Below are 27,190 nucleotides of genomic sequence, written 5' to 3' on the forward strand. Positions count from 1 at the left end.
CACTATTTCCTGTAAAATGGAAGATTGTTTACAATTAAAGAATTCGAAGGTACATATTTATTATAATATACCTCAATGGATTAAGGATGTATTCCATAAATATTTTTATTGTGAAAAATCTGTGAAGATACAAATACAATATTAATCTTTCATTTAATATTGTATTTATTACTTTTCAAACTTCATCATATTTCCTAGTGGTTCCTGAATTTTATGATTCGTGGAAACTCAAGTTTTCTGCAAATGGTTTTCACGTTATGTCATAAAATAATGAGCTATATCCACGTAATTAAAAACAAAACTACGCTATTTTTGTGACAGTACTTAAGGTGATTTGCCGGGTAGGTTTGCGTAATACTATTGTCTTATTTTAATACTAATTTATAATTGGTAGTAAAGTGTTTAACGATATCGTTACGAAGAACGCGAAGACTCGTAAGAACGACGAAAAAATATTCTATCAAAATATTTTAAATAACACTGAGTATAAGAAGTTATTGTACTAATTTGTTTCGAAGCGAATTTGTTTTTTTTTTTTTAAAAAAAAGAAAAAGAGTTTTGTGAGGTAGCGAAATGAGAGAGGAATTCTTTTGCACTCAATACCATAAGTTTAAGGTTCACCCTTCCTTCTGCAATTTTCGTGGGCGAAGTCTTGTTTGCTTCATATGTGCCTAGTCACGCTGACTTGATGGGCGATGCGTCCAAAAACCTATTCTGAACATCGAGTCATACCTCCAGAACATAACAGCGTTTCTATAATTAAATAACAGAAATAAGGAATTCGTGTCATTAAATTATCGCGGTCAATTATATTTTGAGATTGTACATTTCAAAGAAAGATCACTTATTTGAGCTGAAAACATTAGCGACATGAAATATGAGGACATACACAGCAGTTTAGTTTGCTTTAAAAACTTTTCTGTAAAACAGTACAAAACATATGTTTAAACAGTTTCTCACATCACAGTATCTACTGGAACTCGTATTAGAAGTTGCCTATCCTGTAGTGATGTGAAAATCTTTCTCTACTCACCTCGGAAAAGTGTTGTCGATGGCGATTGATGAAAGTAAACATATAACATAATTAGCTTTCAGAATATTATTAAAGTGCAGAAATCAGCCATGACTTGTACAAGAGTGAGAAGTTTCCTGCTACTATCTTAAATTTCAAGACATTAGCTATACAGAACTAGTACACAGTTCAACTTGTAATCATTCTTCACAAGCAATAACGGTTCATGTCAGAATTAAGAAAAATTTGTCATTTCTAAATAATAAGGAAAAAACAGAATAGGACTATGTAAAATGTCCATGTCACACACAGTCCGCAGAAAAATGCATGACATTTGGAACATGGGTTGCTTAAAAAATGTGTGACTTCTTAAACAGAGATGGTTTTATTAGGACCATAGTCTTTTGATGCTCCCCAATGCCAGTTTTAAGTAAGAAGACTGTATTAAGAATGAATCATGAAAAGATGTAATAAAATATAAAGACCCTGAATAACTGAGAAGGGTGTGTGTGAAACTTGAAGTGCAGCCACCTACAGTCGGTGAGTACATGAGAACATATGTAATATCTGAACTTTACGAATATGCAAGATACTATGATCCTGAAGCTTTGCTGGCGTCTGCTATTAATCCTATGTTCTCGGGATTGCTGCCAGAGTGACTGTTGCTGTGCTGAGCTTTCGTTGCCATACAGCGGCAACATCTTCAGAACTATGAGGTGGAGTATGCTGGTCGTACAATTTATATTGTGGCTTTTAGGAATCGCTATGTTTCTATTGGTTGTTTTAGTTGGCCAATGGCGTGCTCTGATTTTGCTGGTGGAAACTGCTCTCTGATTGGCTGATGGTTCTTTTCGTACTGAGAAGCTGGATCCAGATCTTAGGTAGATGATAGCCTTCGTCTCTGTTTATGGATGGCTTGTATGTACGGATGAATAGAGATTCATGTATTTTCCTGTCCCACAACTGTTTCCATTTCTTTAGTATTTCAATTTGGTCACACATGGCTGTATGATTGTACTGTATGCAGTGTTCGGCTATTGCAGATTTTCCAGATTTTGCAGATTCACCAGCGACACACCAGACTGAAACAACCTGAAAAATCTGCAATAGCCGAACACTGCATACAGTTGAATCATACGGCCATGTGCGACCAAATTGAAGTACTAAAGAAATGGAAACAGTTCTGGGACAGGAAAATACATGAATCTCTATTCGTCCGTACATACAAGCCATCCATAAACAGAGACGAACGTTATCATCTACCTGACATCTACCTGTTGGAGTTGCAATATCTAACTACGTAATACTACATATTGGTTTATTACTGTTATCTCTTGTGTCAGTTATTGGTTATTGATTCAATAATAACATCTGATCAATTAAAATCGATTGATTACCGAATATTGGTCGATTTATAAACATTGTTGATTTTTCCTAATTTTTATATTCTCACTTTTCAACTCTTTTCAAAGTACGTCATCATAATATTGGGAGCATTTGATACATTTTTGTACATCTTACTTACATTTAAGTATTTTCTTCTCTTCTATTAATACTATTTATTTCATATTTACAAATGCTTTGTCTCTGCCTGCTTAATGTTTATCATTTCTCTTTTACCCTTGTTGCATGCAAACAAACAATATTTTCTCATACATTTCAGCTTATTTATACTGCTGTTCTATTCTCCCCAGTATACTAAATATTTATATCTACTTTTCCTACACATATAATAGTATTCATGTTCTTCATGTATATTTCTAATAATAGCATTGATGGTATTCTTATTCTACTATTATTAACATTACACTAAAAGTGTCTATGGACACTCCATAATTGTCTACCTATAGCTATGTACCCACTTACCTATAGGCGTAATCTTTACCGATATGAACATTAATCGTTTCACGTCACGCGTTGGATCGTTTTATATCCATTAACCCTGGACCAATATAAAATTCGAGCATGCGTATGTTTAAAAATAAAATCAACCATGTATTTCTGTCATATTAAATTACATCCTTGTAGTGATTTGTTAAATCCTAAATTATTTAAACAATTTGCTTGCGGTGTTAGTAAGATACTAATGAACGAAAAAAAATACAGAGACCATTTTAATTCACTAACCTTTGAAATTGTCCTTTTCTAAGCTATGAAATTTTTCCATCTGTTAAATGAATCGTTTCTGAAATATCATATTAATATCTTTTCTATCCTATCAGGAAGTCCGTTGATGTTACTTCACACATTTTCGAAACTCTTGTATGACAAAACCCTGGTGATTTTCGTAACTAAATCTAATTGTTTTCTTCAAAACAGAATCGAATTAAATAAATATTTGACAGTTTGTAAAATAACCCTAAGTCATTTGCATAAATCGTGTTTTTTTTTAGAATTGGTGACCCATAATGAAATTTTTAGAATGTTTATTGGTTAATATATGATAACTTTGTTCGTTTTCAAAAATATTTTCCAACATTTCTGGTACATGTTGTTGAGCTGTATGCAACATAACATTTGTTAAAAACTTTCTTTGTGTCAACTCCAGTTTACAATAGATGTATTCTAGTTGGCTTCTATACTCCTTCAGGATATTCTCGACTTTAAATATTATATTATGAAACATTGATTTATTTTTTTTCTTAAGTCTACGTAATTTCTGGTTAACTATCCTTTCGTATTCTTGTAAGTTTCCTACGGAATGTGCCAAATCTTGCTGTTGAATTAAATTGTACGTTAACAAATCTATTGACGAAGAACGCAATAAACATGAAAAATACAACGTTTACTTCTATTTTTATTTATACATTCCGCTGCGCCATTATAATATAGAACTCACAGTGAATTGAATTTTTTTTTGTTTTTCCAAAATTACTTTTCCTTTAATTTAACTTCTCCGCCAATATTTAGTATTCCTGGACAATAATCATTCGTCGATATTGCTTCATGAAAGTTAATATGTAATTTTAGCGTTGTGTGGATTTCTTCTGTAGAGTGAACTGCAAATTAAACTTCCGATATTACTATTCTCTCCTGTAAGTTTTTGTCCATTTATTTGTCCCTCTAATAGTGTATTAATAATAGTTACTATCACTAATGTTGTTTTGATTTTTTCCAGTTTTTGTTTTTGAACTGAATAACGAAAGTTAATTTTAATTTTACAATCTTGTAACGTTTTATTTTATTCTAAATTTAAGATAATCATTAATTATTTATTTACTACCTTTTTTACTTTTTCCCAATAGATTTCTTGGTATTTTGCCTTTATAAACGCATGGACTGCAACTGACATCCCATTTCCTAAATGTCAATAAATGTTTAACCTTAGTTTTCTGAGAAATTGTTTGGAAATTAACCAATCCCAGTAGAACGTGTAGATTCGCCCTCTATTCAATCTATATCCTTACATTTACAAAATTTACTTTTATTTATATACTTTTTTAAATCTTCACCTTCTACTTCTTGTCCCATATTAAATGGTTTTCGTCTTCGAATGTTAAATGAGTCTACTTTTTCCTGTTGTATTTCATGAAGATATTTAATTTTATAAAAAAATTTATTCGCCTTTTCTATTATCTGACCTGCAGTACATAACTGCAAAATGATGAACTTGGCTTCCAATTCAGGAAAGATCCACTCTGTTAATGCTGCAGTTTTTAGAATATTTTAGATCTAAATTCAGTCTAGGACACGATTGTTAAGTTATTTTTGGAGTTCCAATATCTAACCTACTACTTGTTGGTTTATTACTGTTATATCTTGTCTCTTCTAACTCTTATTTCTTACTCCTTCACTGAGTCCTTCTGATTCTTGGCCAAAAGACTGGATTATTTATACAACTAAAGATGCTTGCATTACAGCAGATTGCTTTCAAAAGTCGGGTCAAAATCATAATCGTGCATATGAAATTTTTCTGAAGAAATTTGCGTTAACCAATTTCTCTTAAAATGGAGCGTCATGTCAGCAGTCTGCATTTACATAACTTACATAACACTGTCCAATGCAATATATTGTTAATAAACATTAAATTACAAAAATGCTTACAATCCCACAGACAATTTATATCATTTACATTCGCAGACTATGTTTTTAGAATCATATATACCATAACCAAAACATATAATCTTTCAGAATTCTTACAATTTAAAATTTAAACGGACAAGGTTTTAAATTAATCAAAGGAATCATCAAGATCCCTTGACAATATTGTTTGTTACATTATTTCTAATGTGATAATAAAATTGACTTTATCGATTCTTTATTTATTACATATGAAAATTTGTAATACATCTTGCATCCTTTATTTGTCATTGCTTGTGGAAGATTATATTATCAACGTTGAATTGATGCGCTTCTTGTATCATTCGTTTTTAATCGCTTTTGGGTGAATTATAACATTATCAAAGTAGAATTGATGCCCCTAGTTATAAACGTTTACACAGATTTTGTAAATTACATACACAAAAGCAAACTATGTACGCAAGAAAATGCTTAAATAACAAACAAACTTGGTGCAAGCACTTAACAGTGATTAAATTACGTTTGTGTAATAGGTCTGGAAATGTTCGTTGTTATTTGTTTTTATAGTGTTATTTTTTCATGTGTCTGTAATAAATTTTACAGTAGAGTTACATGTTATTTTACAGAGTGGACCCAATTTTCTTCTATAATTAAGTTATAAAATGCGTACCATTAAGTTTCTTTAGAATAGTATTAGTTGTGTTAGATGTTACTATCTGCTGTGAAAAACGTTGTGACTGAATGAATAAGGTAGTCGTAAATTATATCTTTCCTTAAACCTAGAAAGGTCGGACTGGGTATCTGAGACCCTTCTACTTATCTTTTTTTTAAATCAACTTAAAGTTAGCGGTTTGAGTTGTAGCTTCGTAAATCTTCCTCAAACGTCCAATAAGAGGCGCTAGTGCCACAAGCTAGTTGGCTTTACTATTAGGTTGTTTTTAATAGAGATCTGAACCTCGCGTGTGCTTGTCAGACCCAGCCCGACTGTCCACGTATTTTTGTTTTGCTAGTGTCAAGAATCTTGTAAGAAGTTTACCTTTTTAGTGTGATTATCTATTCGACGTTTCTTGAGTGTGTATATACCAGCAACATTTAAGTTGGTATTTTGAGGAACTTTAGAACATAGTGGAACATCAAACAGTGTGAAAATCATAGAATTTTATATGATGAAAGTGAACCGGACGATTCCGATGCAGATCCTGATTTTGCATTATTTAGTTGCCATAATAGCATAATAATGATGAAATTGACTTAGAAAACTGTGGAAAGCAGAAACATACCATAATAACGTATTACAACAAAAATAATAAAGGGTAGCTTTGTTAATGCTAAGAATGGTGAATACACAAGCGCAAGATGAACCAGGCGTTTGCCACTTTGTCTTGTATTCGCAGTCATGAACATTGCCGCACTGAATGACTAACTCACACTCACGGCAAGCCAAATAAAAATGGAAAGACGGGATTATCTCTAGAAGGAACGGAAATCTCAAAGGCACATGGTAGTCAAATCTATTGGCTTCTTGTAACAAAATTTTGTGACATCCGGGTGGACACAAAAGCTTCTGCGAAGAAAGGAAAGAGTTGAAGATCTAGAGATGACAAGAGAGCAAAACTAAACAGTACTGCACAGTGTGTAAAGCATGGCTATGTTTTAGCCACATGAAAATATTGTAAGAGGAATGCTGTGAAAATTGAAAAAAAACTTTAGCCCCTGACATTCAATACAATCAACATAGGTGCTGCCGTATGATATGTATAATAAACTTATAAAATAACAGACAAATTCTGACCAAAGCATATATTAACTAATAAATAATAGCGTTACAGTTTCGGCAAATTAACTTTGCCTTCATCAGACACATTATATGTCTGATGTGTCTGATGAAGGCAAAGTTAATGTGTCTGATGAAGGCAAAGTTAATTTGCCGAAACTGTAACGCTCTTATTTATTAGTTAATATATGCTTTGGTCAGAATTTGTCTGTTATTTTATAAAAGAAGTTCCAAAGCTAGAATGAGTGGCATTCAGATAATAAACTTATGTGTCCTGTACCGTATTACTTATCTATAGAAACATTTACGCAAGTATTCATTTTATACACCATAATTTTCTGGAAAAGCTCATATATTTTACTAAAATAACATGTAAGCAATTAGAAATATTTTTTAAATAAGCGAAACCTAACTTTTAGATCAAATGCTTTTTCCTGCTTCAGAAATTCCTGAAATTTACATAAAATTATGTTTTTATTCAAAACAATATCGTTTACAAATTAATTATGCAGTTTTGTTTCCTTGGGTTATTTTGATGAACCGTTTATGAAACTTTTTTCAAGACGACCGTCGTAGGGTTAAATAAACAATATCTTTTAAATATAATTATTTTTATCACATCCTAATGTTATTATGATGTTATTTAAGATGTATAAATTTTAAACTATTTATTTACACTATGAAAATATTCCTCATAGTGGTCAATTCAATACGGGAATATATAATGGGAAGAAAAGGTTGGAATAGTTTTTGTGATATATTTCAATTTGAGGAGCACAGAGATGACTGCAGGTGTGAAATCTGGTGAATATGGTGATCGGAATGCAACGGAAACGTCTTTCTAAACATAACTGTTGTGCTACAGTATCACGTTCCGTGTTAAAAAGCTACCGGAATCTTTCCTAACATGCCTCAAAACTATCGTAACACTATGGAATCTGATCTTTCTTGTAAGAAGAGTATTAGATAATTAAAATTTTACCACTGTTGTATGTATTAGGCTATGATGAACAGCTTCTCACATTTTATTACGCATGGATTTACACGAAGAGAACAAGTAGCGCACTTGTATTCGAATTCCGATTTTATATTTCGCGGGCCCTTATATGTTCACTACACTTATAATTGAGTTACTTTCTTACAAAATGGTAAAGCGTATCTCATAAAAGTAACCTACCAATCATGATTATTAGCAACAGATGTCTTTGCTATTTTTGCAACTTAAACTTGATTACCAAGAACACTAACTAAAACTGTACTTTCTTATTTACAGTCATCTTTACGTTTCACGTCATTTTACTGCTTTAAGTTTTTATGTACGTAATTTTGTCTCGTAAATACGCTTTAATTGAACAGAATCTTACGATGGCTAGTACAGTACTGCTACCTTTCCCGGCTCATAAACTTGAATCCCATATTCATATACACGATAAATAATGTTAGTTGATGTTCCTTTCTGTTGTTCTATTTCAAGACAGCACATACCACTAGCAAATTATATTGTTGTCTAGTGATGTAGCTGTATCTTCTTCAGGAATATTCAGCAAATGGGTAGCTCTGTCTTATTTAAAATTAAAGATGCGCTATCAATATTTCATTCTGTATATGTATCAATCTTAAATCACACTAGACTATACAATTAATTACTTACCTTTTGGACAAATGCTGCTTACAAAAAAGATAAATATTGTCGCTGAGCCATTGTATAAAAGGAAAATGAGCATGATTATTGACATGTCAGCTGCGGGTTTAAGCATAATAGTGATACTGAGAGCAATAATAAAACTAACGATTATGTCCAAGAACAATTTATACAAAATCCACATCGTCCATTGAAGCCAAATATCCAGACCCATTATTTTCAATAATTCCTGAAACAAAATAATATATTATACGTTCGAAATAATAAAATACAGAAAAATTCAAAAGTGCCAGATGTGAAATAAAATAACGCTATACAGTATGTTGTCTTTTTCTCGAAAATTGAGTACAGATTCTTATCTGCATTCGTAACGTGTATTCAGCGAAGAAATTAAAATTAAGTACGTATTGAAACTGCTACAAACAGTTAATATGGCAATGCGCCATCCACATCACACATTCCTATTATTCTCATAGTGTAAACAAGAACAACAACAAATTCCGACAATACTACATCCAGCATGTTATCCGAAGCGGAGAAGGAGAGCAAACACAAGCAAAGATGAATGGGTGTAGCCGAACCCAAAGGTTAAAAGAAACTGCAGAACACTTTAGAGCATCAGTCAGTTTTAGGGATTCATTACCTTCAACTAAATTCTGCGTCTGCTGTTTGCTAAAGAAACTTTCTAAAATTCTTCGGCTACAGTGAGCTAATGAGATTTTATTAACTTTCCTGGCACTGTGGAATACAGAACCACTACACTTTCCACAGTTGTTGTGAACTACTCAGATTTTTATACTTTCTTCTCTTCGTCTGAGACAGAGAACCACTTCACTCTCACATGATACTTTGGGCTAGATAGGTCTTTATCAGATACTGTAAGATAAGAGGCTCTGTCCGCGACACTGTGAATCGCAACATCCCCACTACTCATCCTTTCACCGGCAAAAGATTCTTCCGGGCACTCATTTTGTTAGCCTCGAACCGATTGTTAACAAACACGCAAACAGATTTTACTTATCTTGATTTGTAAGACATAATAAACATAGATGTATAACCTTTTCATATATTTTGTAATAAACAAGATGAAAGAAACAACCCATGTACCGTTAACCATGTAAGTTTTACAACAACACGTTCCAAGGGGAATAAGTAGGGAAAAGGAACAAGACTTAGGAATACACTTCAGAGTTCGCTGTTTGAAATATAAAGCTCCTATTAAATAGTACTGTTGAAGCTGGAAAAATTACAGAGTTGTTCCGACCAGAAAGGTATAATTCTCCGAATTAAGCCAAATGCCATTAGTTTGAAGTTGGGAGACTTGGTTCAGACAAGCGTGTAGTAAGATTGAACGGCGTATTCTGTTGGGACTTTTTAGCTGCAAACAGCAGGTTTCAATGGAATGCAATTAGTAGGTAGAATTCTTTAGTAAAGAGATACCAATTGCTTAGTTAGGGAATGATATAAACTTAGCTTCGGTAGGAAATTAAACTGGCCATATTTGTTTTGATTATGCAATATTCTCAATTTCTCCATGGTTGAATGATAATTTATTTTATTAGATAATAATTGCGTCCTTCATTAATCAAACTGACAGATCCTAACCTCTATAAAAAAGTTGCCAATCCAGAGGCAGATGAGGGTATTCAAAGGATCCAACTAGGCTGTTCTGGTCGAAAAACGACCAGGATATGAGTATAAACTGTTTGAGGGAGGTGTATTTATTGAAATCTTTTCAATTGTTCCATTATTACAATTGTTCCAGTTGTCTTGTAAGCAGAAAATTCACAGTGAAAAAGTAATGAAAGTTCAGTTTACTTTCCTTATCTGTTCCCATTGAATAACTAATAATAGACGAAGTTATATCACACTTAATAGGTAACCCACACAGAAAATAACAAAGCGGAAAATACCCTCTTTTCCTGTCACATTTTACCAAAAAATGACTATTGGTCATATACAATAAGCAATCAATTACATGGTAAGTTTATAGGTATGATTCACAGGTTCAATTTATTTGCACTATATAATTTCTTAATGTAATGCTATTTATAGAACAGTATATACAATAGAGAAAACTTTATTCCAGTTTTAGAATTACACATTTTCTTTGGACAAGAACCGTAATGTAGGGTTGCTAAAGATTTCGTTAGGTACCAAAACCTTACAGTAACTTCAACAGTTTTCAGATAGAACAACTGTTAACTTGTGTCTCTTTGTAATTTTATCCTGGGTCGAATCGCATTGGGTATTTTATTTTATTAAACGTTTCTTTTGAATAGTAATGATTGACAACTTTTTGTCGCCATCGAAACTATAAAGTCATGCAGGAGCGAAACCTTTTCTATATTCGCCATTGCAATTGATCCTCAACGCAAGACACTTCTTACTGTTTTCGTAAACCAGAAAAAAAATCCAGAACTGTAGTGCTTAAAAATCTTTGTGAGTCATCAAAATCCTTCATTACTACTAGAAAGTAATCCATTATTATTATTATTATTATTATTATTATTATTATTATTATTATTATTATTATTGTATTATTATTATTATTATTATTATTATTATTATTATTATTAATTTTACTAAGGAATGGATAAAGATATGAGTGTACTTAATATAGTGAGATAACGTTTCATGTGTTCGCAGTACTTTGCATTGAAACGATTTTTACCAGATTTCCACGGTGAACTCATAGTGACATTTCGCTATAGTATTTCCGGTCGTTTTTCGGTAGAGAGTTCACAATAAGAATAGACTCAGAGTTCCAAAAAAATACTGTCCTCTTATTTCCCAGGTACCGTCTCGTATGATGAATGTTGTAAGTGAGGATTAGATATGTTTTCCCTTATTTGAAAACCTTTTGTGTTCAAAGTGATTGATATAAGTCCTACTCTGAATTGTGAATCCTTACTAACGCCTACTTATGTCTCCTTTATAAAGATGAATGGCGTTGGTATGCGAGCATTTCCTTCGTTTTCTTCCAGAAATGTTTGTCATGGGGAGAAATACAAATGTGTCGGTTATCCAATGAGGCACTACCTCATGTATTTGATGATGGTGAGCGAAGAAAGATTGATCAACTTCGGAAAGAGTTCCAAATTATCATAGAAAACGTCTTAGGTATCTCTTTCCCTCCAACATACCCTGTAAGGCGTCTCTCATAATACAATGTCTTCTTAGGCAATGTCCCAACCAGTTTCTCTTCTTAATAATATCTAAAAGTGTTATTTTCTCCCCTTGCATTTCTTACACACTCTCATTCGTTTTGAGCTCTACGTCAGAGTAATGACTTAAATGGGCTTTAGTTAAAGGTTAGAAGGAGTGAAAAGTAATTTGCTCCTGCGGTGACCCTAGGGAAGGTGAACCCAGGGCACATAGGTTTTGAAACTCTCCTGGTGCTGGAGATTTTTTCCCATTTAAAATAGAATCCAAGTTGCGATTTGGTTTCATTTCCCCGTACAGTCAGGCCATAGTGAGGTTCACTGGTGTTTTGTTTTCACACTGCGTCTTTCGTGTTTGAATGTATTAGAGTGTGTTCACCTTTTAACCTAGAGTCTTGAATGGAAGACATAATACTATAGCTGGCCATGAGTGACGGCTACTACTCCTAATTCCCTAAGTTAACCTGTCCTTAAGATTTTAGCTAGTTTCCTTTTCTGGATTTTTCAGAGTGTTGAAAGTCCAAACCAGGTGTAGGCCGGACTGTTACTAATTGAAATTAAGCAGTCTTTGAAAGTAAGGAATATGGACCTAGAATAGAGACAGTACTAGTTTCCATATTACCGCAGTTACCAAAGAATTATTAGAGAAGTCTTTTATTTTTTATGTTTAGTGATATTTAAATTAGATATTGTGCTCCTTGAACTCTCATGATGGGTTTTTAGGAAGCCGAGCAAATATTTAAGATAAATTTACAAGGGCGAAGTAACGTCCTTTGAATCTCAGATTTCTAGTCACTCACCTTACCTTAATTAGAGAAACATTAAGCTTAATAAATCTAGTTATTCTCCATAAATCTTTTGACTTGTTATTTTTAACTCAATCGTATTTTTGAACCTGTTACCTAGACAACAGCGAGCGGACGAATTATTTCTTTTGGAATTTATTTCTTTTTTGTTGTAAGGTAAAAATGGTAGACTGGTAAGAGTGTGTTAAAAATATCGATTAGGAATATAGTTTAATAAAGATATAAAGCGGTACCGATAAATAATTAAAGATAACGATTATATTATATATTATATTTTTTCTTTTTTTACCTTACACTGGCTACTCCATTTAGACCAATTCGGTACGGGTGGTCCTTCTGGTAGTGAACTACCACCGACATAGCTCTAAATGTCACTGTAGCACGTAATCCTCCCCACCCGACACACACGTGTCTTCGTAAAGGTGGATCTTATCCGGGAGGACTTACAGCTAATAAATGCTCTGATATTTTATAATCTCACCCAATTTCTTGAATCACCTTTTCAATAATTTCATTGTAGAAATGCACATATTTTATTTTTGGATTTGCTGGACCATCTTATTGTATTTTAGAAGGTTTCATGTTATATACTTCTACTTTTCTGTAAGAGTCTTAAAAATCGTTTCTTGCATCTCTAAGGTCAAATGTCATATCGTTTTTTCTTTCGACGGAGTATTTCAAATGCCTTGTTTGACTTTGAAGAATGCTCAATAATGAGAAAAAGAATGGCGGAATACTTTTAGTACAATGCATAATCGAAATCCTATCAACGATGACGCACAGCCTTTTGCAGTTATGAATAATTCAGTGTTCTAATCATGGATCTGCAATATCCTAAAGAAATTGTAAGAGCTGTTTTTGACATTTACTCACTACATTATCAATTCTGGGATTGTAATTCATCTAATATTGCTAACCACTGGAACTCGTTTCTGTCCCCATTCAGTAAGCGCGTTAACGTGTTTTTGTAAATTATGAAAGTAAATTTGAATATCCACTCACGTCTTAAATGTATGCTTACAATCTTTCTAAGAACGAGATCGAGTCTATGAGTATGGTGGTCAGTGAGATAACTACCTCCTTGAACAAGAAATTGTACATATACATGTCCAGAAGCAAAGCCACTTCATAGAATTGGGCTACAAACTTTTGTTCATAACTGAAGTGACGAAGTGCTTGGACAATATACCTAGGTACTCACTGAGATCCATCACCTTCCAATCCTTACTGATATCCGTAGTAAAACGAATGAAACTTTCATGGATATGGTTGTCTTTCACGTACAGAATGACAGTTGAAAGTTGAGAGAGCTTTCCAATATTCGTACCTTCGTCTAACATTATTGCTGTAAAATGTATTTTTTATTTTGTACTTAATTTTATCGAGAACTATATCAACAATCCATTCAACAATACCATTCTGAATCCTGTTTGATGTTCCTCTAAACACGCCTATGCTATAAAAATAAGAACTCAATTTATTTATTTGTTTAATATACAACACAACAGGCTTAATGCCCAATTATAATGTTGTGTACATATAGTAAACGTTATATACATAACATTCTTAATTATTTCTATAGCAAAATTCATGTTTCACATATCATCAGAACCTCTTTTCTGATTAACTAAGTACATCAAGTCACTGTCATATTTAGAAAGTAAATGAAGTACTTCAATATGGTTTCCTTGATTGATTTCAATCCGTGTATTATGCTTTAAAACATCCTATATCCTGACCAGGATAGCAGTGCGGTTTTGGAAGGATGGCGCTGCTGTTGTGTTTACATCAGTTTCTTGGCAAGCGCGGTGGGACAGGGGCGCGGAGAGTTTCACTCTGCAGTGTATCCAACGGTTTTTAAAAGTTGCAATTTGGATGTTATGCATAGCCTAATCTCTTTCCGCTTAATAAAGAACGCCGTAAATTATGTGGTTGTAGTAAACCATTCCTGCAGTAATGCAGATGTATTGTGAATAGTGTTATATGAATGGAAATTACCAATTTAAGAACAACATAGCACAATTGACAATTCAGTGAGCTTCTACCGTGTAAAAATTGTATAAAAATTGATTACGATTTATTCGATGACATTATGAAACAGGAGCAGCCTGTAAAACGCTGCTCGCTAGCTTGTTCGCAAGTTAATATGGAGGGTATATTTTTGTTGTAGTAGGTTTTTTTTTTTTTTTGCTTGTTACTTAAAATGTTCTGCAAGTAACTTCAATAACTTTTGAAACTGTTTGTCTTAACTTGAGCCAGGGGCGGATCCAGATTGAATGTTTGGGGGGCGTCGTTCGAAGTCAAATCAAGGGAAGAGTGTATTGCAAAAAAAAAAAAAGTAAAACAACTTTAGAAAAGGAGAAGTAGCTATTGTCTGCAATTTCTAGAACAGAAATGGCCACCTGCGATTTCGAAAGTGGACATTTTTTTTAGCAAGAACGCCAATGTAAGTAATTTCTTGCAATTTAATGCTTTATTTGACTTCTGCAACGTAAAACAAAAAAAAGTAAGGCCTACCTATTTTAGGTTTTATTTTACATTTATAATACAAAGGTGAAAATTCTTAGGTTTTATTTTTAAAATAAAAAAATACCCTAGTCTGGGGGGGGCAATCGTCCCGATCACCCCGCCCCCTGGATCTGCCCCTGACTTGAGCATATGCGTGAAGTGATTTATTACGAACAGGACAAAAAGAACTGTGATAGATTGATTACAAGTAATCCGGTTAGAAACACTGCTGCTTGTATTTTAGTTCCAAAATCGGCCGCCCGCACTCCTTCGCTGGCCAGGTAATACTTCCTTTGACCACTATATTATTCAAAGAAGCTCCTCCTTGACTTTTGTTCACTGGTTCGATTCCCGGTGTTAGTACACTTGAACGAAAAACGTGGTTCCGAGTCCACTATAATCAGTAGGTCCTAGTTACCTTTAGCCTAACAGGCTTAACCGTTGGACGCTAAACTACATCAAACGAAAAACAAATCAAATTTGATTATTCAACTGAAAATCCATTCTTGTTCTCCCGAAAGTCCAGTTACATCTGACAGCCGTGAATAGTACTTTCGTGCTCCACGCTCAGTTCGTAAAAGTTACTTACGTAAAAAAAAAAAAAAAAAACATTATTCCACTCCTCCTTTACTGTGCAGAATAGAACACAAGGTCAACAATACAGTTCGTTTCTCGACTTGGCTCAAATATTCATTTTGAAGAAACAAAATAGTCCTTGAAGAAAAATAATTACGACTACAATCTTCCTCTTTTATCTGAATGGAAATATTTAGAGTTTTCCTACCATTATTGAGACTATAATTTGATACTTTTCCTGAAAATTAAAGCTTCCAAATAATACCACAAAAATTCGTCCTAAACATAGTACTGAATTGGCCGATCCCCAATCCTATACTAACCATTATCAATTAAAGTAATATCACTGCTTCCGCAGTCGCTCTGCTGCAAAGGATTGATTCTTAAATGAGTCCCATTCGATACTTGACACTTCGAATCACTTTCAAAATATATTGATAATCTAACAAGTTCACACTTCACTAGATCTCATACATTGTAATGAATGATGTGTAAGTAAATTGCGTTAAAACTATCACTTTTAAAAAGCAACCTAATATTAAAACTTTTACGACAGAACGCCCAAGCATAGAGCACATCATAATATGCAATCCGAATAACAGTCCGAATACGCAGAGGTGTGTTGGTGCATGTAAGAGTACGGTGCAGCGTGTAAGTGTGCAGATGTTGTCAAACGTGCCAATGGTGACTGTGTGTTGAAATTTACTCAAACAACACATGTTGATGACGTTATGAGGGGCAGAATAACAGGGCGACTGGAGGCTGGTCAAACACAGCAGGTCGTAGCAAGGGCCCTCTGTGTACGACAGTGTGATATCAAGATTATGGCAACGTTTCCAGCAGACAGGAAACGTATCCAGACGCTATAGTACGGGACGTTCTACGTCTACAACACCACACGAAGACCGATATCTCAGCATCAGTGCCCGCAGGCGGCCACGGAGTACAGCAGGTAGCCTTGCTCGCGACATTGCCACAGCCACTGGAAGAGTTGTATCTCGACACACAGTCTACAGACTACCGAACGGACATGGTTTATTCGCCCGGAGACCTGTAAGGTGCATTCCACTGACCCCTGTTCACAGGAGAGCCTTTAAAGCCTGGTGTCAAGAACACAGTACATGGTCAATGAAACAGTGGTCCCAGGTTATGTTCTCGGACGAGTCCAGGTATAGTCTGAACAGTGATTCTCGCCGGGTTATCATCTGGCTTTAACCAGGAACCAGATACCAACCCCATAATGTCTTTCAAAGGGAACTGTATGGAGGTAGCTTTTGATGGTGTGGGGTGGGATTATGATCGTTTCGCGTACACCCCTGCATGTCCTTGATAAAGGAACTGTAACAGGTCAGGTGTATCGGGACGTCATTTTGCATCAGTATGTTTGCCTTTTCAGGGGTGCAGTGGTCCCACTTCCTCCTGATAGATGGTAACGTACAGCCCCACCGAGCTGCCATCGTGGAGGAGTACCGTGAAACAGAAGATATCAGGCGAATGGAGTGGCCTGTCTGTTCTCCAGACCTAAACCCCATCGAGCATGTCTGGGATGCTCTCGGTCGACGTAGTGCTGCACGTCTTGAAACCTAGACACTTCAGGAACTCCGACAGGCACTGGCGCAAGAATGGGAGGCTATACCCCAGCAGCTGCACGACCACCTGATCCAGAGTATGCCAACCCGTTGTGCGGCCTGTGTACGTGTGCATGGTGATCATATCCCACATTGATGTCGTGGTACATGCGCAGGAAACAGTGGCGTTCTGTACCACATGTGTTTCTCAACTTATCACCAATCCGTGGATACCGTGGATATCACCAATACCGTGGTACCGATATGTTTCGTTTGTTCGTATGTTGTGTTTACTATGTGCCTATGCTATTAGCGCCAGTTTTGTGTAGTGCCATGTTGTGTAGAACCACAATCTGCAATTATCCTTAATTTTTGAGCATGAGTAGTTTGGTATTCGTGTACGACTTCCACTTTGTTTGACCTTGAAGGAAACGTAGTTGACTCATAATACAGTGCTAACCGTTTTGTAGTCAGAGGCATTTAAAGGAATAAATGTAACAAAAAATAACTTTATTTCTTGGCCGGCTGCATTTAAAGATTGAAAATACTTATTAGATCTTTATGAATGCTTCATTGTTCGTAGAGACTTAAGTTCGAATCTAATTGTGTTCATATCGTTCAGATTTTACATTAAGTTGTAAGTCAAAGTCTTAATAATACTACAACAATGAAACGATAACAGTGGTCGCATGATTTTTCAGTGTTGGCAGCGCTATGTTACCTTTTTATTATCAGAATGAATCGATTCAATTAGTCGGAGCCTTTTCGTTACGAAAATTGTTTAAAAGAAAATTTAAACCTAATTTTATTTGGCACACGAAACATCTTTAAAATTTCTGAAACAGAATTGTTCTTTTGTGAATCACAACTTTTCTTGGAAAATACAATTTTACTAAATACAGACATTTTTAAAAGAATCTAAAACAAAATTTTCTTTGAAAACAGAATTTTGTTTTTTTAGATAAATCAATTTTTTCTTAGAAGAAAATTATTAGTAACGAAAAGTCAGCTATGATTACCTTTCGCAAAGGAAGGATTTTATAAGTTTTAGTGCACATGATATTTTATTTTTACAGATAAACTGTTTCAGAAAAAGAAATTGAAATCGAATTTCAATTTACAGGCACAGACAAAACGATAAATTGAATTTTAGTATGCAAAATTGAATAATATCTAATAATTTTTCTCCACATTTGTGCACATTTATTTCCTTCTTTGTACGTGATGTAAAGCGGTGCTTGTGATTTCACTTCTGACAGACAAAAATTCTTTAACTCGAGAAAGCCCATGCCAATTTTACCCTTAAGAACCCTAGGGGGTGCGTCTGAGGGTCCCTGCTGTATATACAAGTTACGTGAACTCCCAGCGAACATTTTATTTTCCGTTATTAATAGGAAAAGGTAGTTACTACTTTGATATGAAATCATTTGCCAATAGAAATAAACAATGAACAGTATCAAATAATTAGAAAAGTACGTACTTCAATAGGAGCCTCAGAGGCACCCCTTGGGCCTTTACGTTATTATAAAAAATAACCCCATTTTTTCTGAGGTAAAGTAGAAAAAAGTGCTTAGGAAACGCAATCAGAGGGTGTATTTCGAAGAGATAGAAGAATTTTAGAGGCAAGTGCACGGTAGGAAATGACTATTAAGAATAATATCATTAACAGTTGACCAGGGTGCCTCGGAGGCACTCCTTGGGCCTTTACGTCAATATAAGAAATAAACCTATTTTTTTCTGAAGGAACATAAGAAAACGTATGAACAACTCAATCAGGGGGCATATCCCAAAGAGATAGTAGAATTCTAGAGCGGAAGACACGCGACAAAACATTTATTAAGAATAATTGCATTAAAAGTGGACCAGGGTGCTTCTGAGGCACCCCCTGGGCTTTCTCGGGTTAAGAACATTAAAATATCTATATGAATAGTAATTTTATTTGGTTCCCTGAAAGGAACAAGATGTTTTTGAAACCTAGCAGACCGTAACGTAACTTGCATACATAATAAATTATCAGACATTACAAAATCAGCACATAGGCGATGGCTGTTATAAGAAAGAGAAATGAGCAAAGGAAAGCAAATTTACTTCCATGTTTACATATAACCTATTATCTCCTTTTTCTTTTAGTTATTTAAGAGTATTCCCTGTCTACTGTTGTTTCGAAGAAGGAACAAACTGACTGCTCTGGTAAATAATTAAAAAAGTGTACTAAACAAAATTGTACGAATTAGACCTCAAATGATGAAAGGTTGTTATCTTACCTGAATTCATTTCTTACTGTTTTTGTAAAATGTGGTGATGTCACAGTCTCGTGTATATTGTCATCACTTGGTCATCTTATGTACAGCAGTTAGTCTTCAGTGGACATCAGAAGGAGACGAAAAGTTGTATGGTAGTCTCGTGCTTAATCGCGTCACGGTTGGCTCTTTTGGTTCTTATCTTTGCCCGTCTTTGGGAAATAAGGAATAAGTGATGTTGGTAACATTGGAGGAATAAAAGGTAAATATAGCTTTAGTGCTGTTCTGTTTTTCTTATATACATATAGCAATGTCTACTTCGTGTCGGGTGTTAGTTGTTATCTTTTTTATAATTTTATATTACTTCTTTACTTCACTTTTGGTAACAAGATTATGATCATAGTTTCTGTAATGTTTGTGTGGCGTGTCAATATATATTTTTTTCACGAGACTGACTGGCTGTCATTTGTTCCAAACTATTGAAATTAACTTTTCGTTCAATGTAAATTCAGGAATTCTCCATACAAAATTGGCTCACTTCGTATTATGGTCATAGATGTCTAAGGCACACTGTTTTGGTCCGCGGGACACACATTTTTTAATGTATACTTTTTGTCGAAAACTTTCTCATTTGACATTGAGCCAGGAAATACTTCCGATTTTATAGTGGTCTTTGATGGTAACTGCGTGAATATTACAGAGTCTTTATCAAAATATAACACTCTTTCTTGCAGCAGTTCTATATATTTTTGGAATTCCAAATTAGTCTGGCACATCACAAAGTCTCCAATGACAACATTTACATCGCAATTTTGTATTGGAACATCATCTTCATACTACCAATAAAGTTATAAGAACGAATCAGTTACTAGTAAAATTTGGTTAACTGTATACCTGGAGCTGTTAATTTTTGATAGAATTCTTTCGGATCATTAGTGATGGTTTTCTTGGTGAGATTGTCCCTTATAGCGACCTTTCCCCAAAATGCATTTAAGCAGAGTTCTGCGAGTCTACGACGTGCTGGATTCGTCATCATATTTATTACAACGAAAGTTATTCGTTCACATTGTTGTACTATTTAAAGATACTGTTTCCTTTCTCCTTCGGTAACTCAATTGACCAATTATTTTTGTGACGGTATCCCTGTTCTGGAAGAATGCTAATGGATTTACGTTTTAAAAATTTTAGCCCATGTACTATATTATACGCAATCACCAAAGTGACAGCCTTCAGAAAAAAAGATTTACATGGGTTTGGACTTCAAAATTGGTCATACAGGACATACAAGCTAATCGAAGTACATTATGTCCTTGACACAATATTTCACCAATTCTTCTTAAAATAAACATGTCGTCGTGGTGTTTGTTGTACGATACCATAAATTGTTCTCGTTTATCTGCATCATAATAATGAATACCGAAAATTTTCCCAGATAGATTTGATTTGCAGCAGTATTAAAATGTATGGAAACTAACCTTCATTCGCCGGTAACTGAAATGCCTTCTAAAGTTCATTTAATGTCATTGGTATGAAATTTGACGAATCAATAAGTGATAATTAATTCACTTTTATACTTAAAATCTCTCTTCTATTCATGAGCAAAGTCGCTTTTAATTCATGTTCTTCCACTAAGGATTTAAGGATAAAATGAACATGATATCTATTAGAATTTTGTGTGAAACGTGTAATGTTCTCCATGTTGGGTATTTCTTTACGTAGATACGAAAGAAAACAATTGATGAGAACATTTTAAAAATTCTGTTAACCCAGACCGCAAACTTAACATCAATAATGCACATTTTCATAATCAATACAGATGTAATATACTTGTTTGCCAACAGTTAATTTCAGTAAATTTGGCTTATGAATTAAGGTATCATCATCAAATCATTTGTGCCCTCAATATACATAATAATAATAATAATAATAATAATAATAATAATAATAATAATAATAATAATAATAATAATAATAATAATAATAATAATAATAAAGTGCCTTCTTTGCATGCAACATTGATAGAGCTCCAGGTCTTAAATGAGTCATGTCAGGCATCGAGTAGCAATGCTGGGACGACGAAACGTTTACGACACACGTTACAACAAAAATAGTCTCTACTTTTGTGTTGTTTTTCATCTGTATGAACAAACGAATAAATGCGTAGAAACTATAACACAATTTGACCATCATACATATTGACGGGCCATTATTGTATTGTACAGTAAAATGATTTGTATTGCATGTTTCAGCATATAATTCACGATTGCATTCTGGACACTGTTTGTCCATATTGGTCTTATTTCATGGCGATTTCTTCAAACATACCTCAAAAGCCGAGCATCTGTGGTGTGTCTATGAAAATGATCATATTTTCATGGCATGCTACGCAGTAGTACACAACACGGAAAACGTATTTTAATTACGTGATGTAATAATTAGAATTGATGCACATTAAATTGATTGGAATTTTGTCTTGACCACCAGGCTCTTCATACAAAACATGATTTCCGGAAAGAAACTGGTGTATACTGCAATTTTGTAATCCGTCATGTAGTTATGCAATTGTTCCACGGATATACCATGATCTATATCCACTGAGGCTTTAGACAAACGTTCATGTACGTAAGGTAAAACCACACATTTCCTCTGGTCCTGATATTGTATGTACATTTTAATATTTGTATTTTTATATTTTTTCAGACAAACGGCAATCACTATTTTATAAGCCAAATATACCTAATGTGTCGTTTTTACACATAAAATGTCATTCTAGCCCTTAGTAACTCACGTTTTGGAAAAATACCTTTACGCACTCTTTCCAAATTCACTGGACATATTCACATGATGAAAATATACATAAACGGTTTGTTCATGACAATAGTATCGTTACTTTGAGGGGTGAGATCCAAAGAAACCTATAAAGTCTTCAATATCAAATTATTTGCTCGTTTAAAAAATAAATAGAACAGATTGTTCTTCTCATCTTGAGATAAAATAGATAATTCAACTATCGATGACTCGTGCACATTTTAAAAAATAAATAATCCTATATTTGTTGAAACGAGATGTAAAGCCACTCAACAGTATCAGTGAAAATTGTAGGAGTACTCATTCGAATTTTCGTTATTCACCCTTCGAAATTAAAACGCCAATACTAACTGTTGATTTCTCTCAAGACAATACACACAGAGGTAGCCGTATTCAGAAAAAAGGTAATATAAAAACGAAAGGAATGGAAAAAGGCGTAAGCAAAGAAGAAGTATGTAAAACGGGAAATAAAAAACACGAATTAAAATTTAGTTCTGAGATTAGAGTTGGCTATCTCTTCATGTACACGGTTACCAAATAGAGAAGAAACGTTCAACCGTATAAAATGACTAAACTATCAGTCTTCTATGAACAATAATTATCATGCGAAGTTTTTGTAAGCGAAAAATATTAAATTGCGTCATTGATTTTACGTCTTAAATAGTCCGGCTGCTAAAAGAGACATTTTATTGTTCTAAGCATGACATGAAGGAGATCTGCTTCTAACTGACGTAAGATTCTGCAGTTTTATAAAAAGGAATGTATGAATGAATGAATTTGTTTCCTTACTGTGCTGAGAGGTGAAAGAAAATCATTGCTGCTAGCATGTTTTCACACTTGACTTTGAAACCTTATGAACATCTAACATTAATGTTGCATATTTTTAATTACAAGAAGAACAAAACAATAGCTTATACAGTCTCAGAGATAAGCGGTTAGCGCACGCGTCTCTGACGTGAAAGACCCGGTTTAAATTCCCCCTGTAAGCTCTGATTTCACGTCAAGCTGTAAGACCTAGTATCTCAGCTAAATGGGACGCTAAACTAAAATGAAACAAACAATATCATTTCTTATGCGCAGTTTCAAAGGGCGTGCTAAAGCGCGGGGTCCTGACTCAATCCCCGACATAGTGTCCATGAATACTCCCGTATTCTCACTCCATCAGTTCTTTCATTATTATTGACCCCCAATATGGTCCTCTTAGCCAAAAGGGCACTATAATTTGACTAACTAACTGACTAACTCTATTGCCTATGGAACCCAGAGCTTCAATGCCACGTTCACATAAGCTCTCCGCTGACTTCTATCCTTAGCCAATTGGACCTAGTTTGTATGTATTCCTATCCCTGGGAGATCCATCTTAATATTGTTCTCCCGTCTGCACCTAGCTCTTCCTAATGGTCTTTTTCCGTTTGGTCTTCCAGTCAAGACTTTGAAAGCGTTTCTACTTTCTTCATTCTAGCTACATGACCCGAACAACTAAGCCTCCTAGACTTGACGACCCCAAGAATGTTGGGTAAACTGTATAAATTATGTAGTTCCTCGTTATAAAGTTTCCGCCGTTCCCCATTCCCGTTCCTCTTGGGTCCGAATATTCATCTCAGGATCATGTTTTGAAATACTTTCAGTCCCTATGTTCTTCTCTCAGACCAAGTGGCCACGTTGCGCACCATACAGAACAACAGGCATGATTATCATTTTGTGTATTTTAAGGTTCAAATTCCTCGACAGAATTCGCGACGACAAGAGATTTTGAACCGAATAGTAACACGAATTCCCGGCTTTTAGTCGACATTTAATTTATTCGTGAATATGATTTTCGTCTGTTAATATTGATCCTAAATATTTGAAAGCATCCACTTTATCAAAATTATTATTTAATATTTTAACGCATCTATAAATTGTCGTATTACTGTCCCGACGCACTTCCATGTATTTAGTTTTCTCTGCATTTAGTTCTAAAACCCATGTCCCTACAATTGTTTAATGAGATCTCTGTATTTCTTTCTATTGTTCTCCAATCATCCCCTATTAAATTTACATCATCAACATATGTTATAATCTGGTAAATATCGTTCAACTCTTGTCTCTGGATGCTATCTTTGATTTTCCTTCTTTCTCCTTCTTTCAGGTCATTTTCGACGTGAATGCTCGTGGACAAACCTTTTTATACGCGGACTTTACTTTGGGATTAAAATTAGTCTAATTAGTGTTCTAAGTTCCGTAAGAACGTTGTATAATGTTTCTCTCCTAACCGAGTCGTACGCATTTCCAAAATCAATAAATAGTATATGTACCGGGGTGTTGTATTACCACTTCTTTTCTGGTGTGTGGCGAATAGTAAATATTTGGTGGATAATTGTTCGATATCATCTAAATCCGCACAGATAATCTCAAATAAAATCATCTGCGTATGGGGTCAGGATGTTGACAGAAGAGAAATGCCTCGATAATTATTACAATCAGTTTTGTCTCTTCTCTTGTGAATTGGAACAATCATTGATTCTTTCCACCCTTGTAGCAATTTTTCCATGTTTCAGATAAGGAGAATGAGTTTATTTATCTTGCTCCAGAATATTTCGCCTCCAGCTAAAATTAACTCAGCCGGAATTTCATCTACACCCGGAGATTTGTGTTTCTTTAATTTCTTGATAACGGCCTCTACTTCTATTCGGTTGGGTTCTGGAATATACGGTTCTACGGTTTCTGTCTCCTTTCCACCACGCACATTAGTTTTTGGCTGCGTGTTCAGGAAATCATCAAAGAAATCATTCCGTCTACTTAAGATGCTACTCGTATCAGTGAAAACTGTTTCGTCAGCTTTCTTTAATTATAAGCAGAAGGTTCATGGACTTTTGTTAAATTCGCTGATCATCTTACACATGCCCCAATGTTTTTTTTTCATTTTTACTATCATCTTCAAGTTCCTTAATTTCTTTTAAAAAAATCGTTTCTTTGTTCTAAAAGTTTTGGAAGTGTCCTACGAATCTTCTAAACCCGAGAATCTATTTGAAACTTCAATATCGTATTCCTCTCTTACCTGACTCTCTTTTAATTTCTTTAAGTTAAATCTCTCCGTTTTCGAATATTGAATATTACCTTTATTCAACGATTATTTCTCTCGTATTATCGCTGCTATCAGGTAGTGATCAGTGTCACAATCAGCCTCTCCAAACGACCGGACATCAATTATGATAGATTGCCTTCTTTTATCTACTAAAACATGATCAATTTGATTATATATTCTTCCGTCTGGTGATGTCCAAGTGTATTTATGAACGTCGCGATGTGGGAATTTTGCACTCTTCACGCTTATGCTTTTGGATGCTGCAAAGCTCACGAGTCTAACCCCGTTGTCATTACTTTCCTTATGCAGACTTTCGTTCTCTATAATCAGTTTGAAAATATCCTCTCGTTCTACCTTCGCATTGAAATCCACTAGTAGAATTTCCATATGGCATCTCAGAAGTTTGTCACATATCCGTTCCACTTCTTCTTAAAAACTGTCTTTTATATCGTCATCCTTATCTTCAGTTAGGGCATGTACATTTAAAACAATAATATCACACTACCGTCCGTTAAGAGTAATAAAACAAAGTCTATCAGTGACAAACTCAACCCGTTTAATTGCTGGTAATATTCGTTCGTGAACGAAAAGCTCTGTTCCTAACTGTTGATTTTTATTTTCTTCCCCGTAAAATAACGTAAAATTTCCAGAATTCACAGATCCATTTCTTTCCCACCTAACTTCCTGAACTCATACTAGGTCCATCCACTATTTCTCTAACTCACTCGTTACGGATTTTAACACGCCTGCCCTATAAAGACTTCAATATTCCATGTTCTAAATTTCATGTCCATTTTCTTTCGCTGAGGTCGTGCCAAGTTATCAGTCCTTGTCCGAGTCTTTTGTGAATGTTTCTGAACAAGTGTCTTTTTTTACAGGATGAAGTTCTTTGCCTCACCCAAAATCCCCAAGCTGGAGGACCAATCCTAGTAATCTGTCCGTGACTGGTTATTCAGTATATTCGCAGCTAACCTCTATATTTAGAGGCCTTTTCCTCGATCCGCAACCTAGGAAGCGTAAAACATTATTCACATACGATACTAGTTTAAAAAATTGCAAATCTTTCTGTAGGTCCTCCAGTTAATGTATCAAAATCTCTCTGCTTTTAGGGAAAGATTTTGCCTCTGTGTGATTGTCAGATGATAGATATACTTTGCATATGATATCGGTGTGTTAGGCTTCATGTTAGAAAAAACAAATGAAAATAGTAAATAACCATTTCGGAACAAACCTTTGCGTCATAATATCAATTATAAATTTCATAACTAAATCATTTAATAATTCACGGTACCTATTAGAATTTATTATTTAAGTTTATCATAGAGCACCAAGAAATAGGAACGCAAAATTCTCTAACTATAAATCTGAACTAAGCAGAAGAGCTCCAATAACTATGAAACAAAAATATAAAAATAGAAAGAGATATGAAGCCTATTCGCTATAACTACTTATCATAACAGTGATGAAAAGTTAATGGGTGAAGTGAATATTGTCCAACGAAATCAATAAACTTATATACATTACCAAACATAAGTATGTTTCCAATTCCTTTCTATATCCTTTGTTGTTTCAAATGGACGGATTCTTCTTCGAACCATGTGCTTTCACCTTTGTCACTCACAACTATACAACCAAGAAAGGTCTACACGTTTCTTATTTACCTATCTTTTGTTTTCTGGAAGGATAAGTTTCATTTCATTTTATACTATTTACTATAGAAAACAGACAGTGCGATGTTTTTATGATCAGAAAGGATTAATTGTATACAGGGGTGGAGAAAAGCAAGTTTTACTTCTTAGGTTTAGCTACTTCTTTATATATTTACCATACCGTGTGTGCATGTGTGTGAAAAAATGAAGAAAAAGAAAAAAACTAAAGACCTGCATGATGGAGCATCACCCAATTTGGTCAAAATATAGTCAAGAGTTTGTAATTGACTCAAACCGGAAGTGAGTTAAAGATATCATTTAAGGTTTGAACTTTGATCAACATAGATAGAAAACGG

At 34.4% G+C, this 27,190-nt stretch overlaps 1 protein-coding gene across 1 annotated transcript in view; it reads right to left on the minus strand.

Annotated features, from left to right (window-relative positions):
* The window catches only part of LOC145691552 (phospholipid-transporting ATPase ABCA3-like), a 212,285-nt gene that overhangs the window by 70,151 nt on the left and 114,944 nt on the right, over positions 1 to 27,190 (minus strand). The window contains exon 5 of the mRNA XM_081766959.1: positions 8,458 to 8,677. Coding sequence (XP_081623085.1) covers positions 8,458 to 8,677 — 220 coding nt within the window. The remainder of the gene's footprint in view (positions 1 to 8,457; positions 8,678 to 27,190) is intronic.

This window comes from Thermobia domestica, chromosome 8, assembly GCF_964235325.1.
Source record: "Thermobia domestica chromosome 8, izTheDome1.hap1.1, whole genome shotgun sequence".
NCBI lineage: Eukaryota > Metazoa > Arthropoda > Insecta > Zygentoma > Lepismatidae > Thermobia > Thermobia domestica.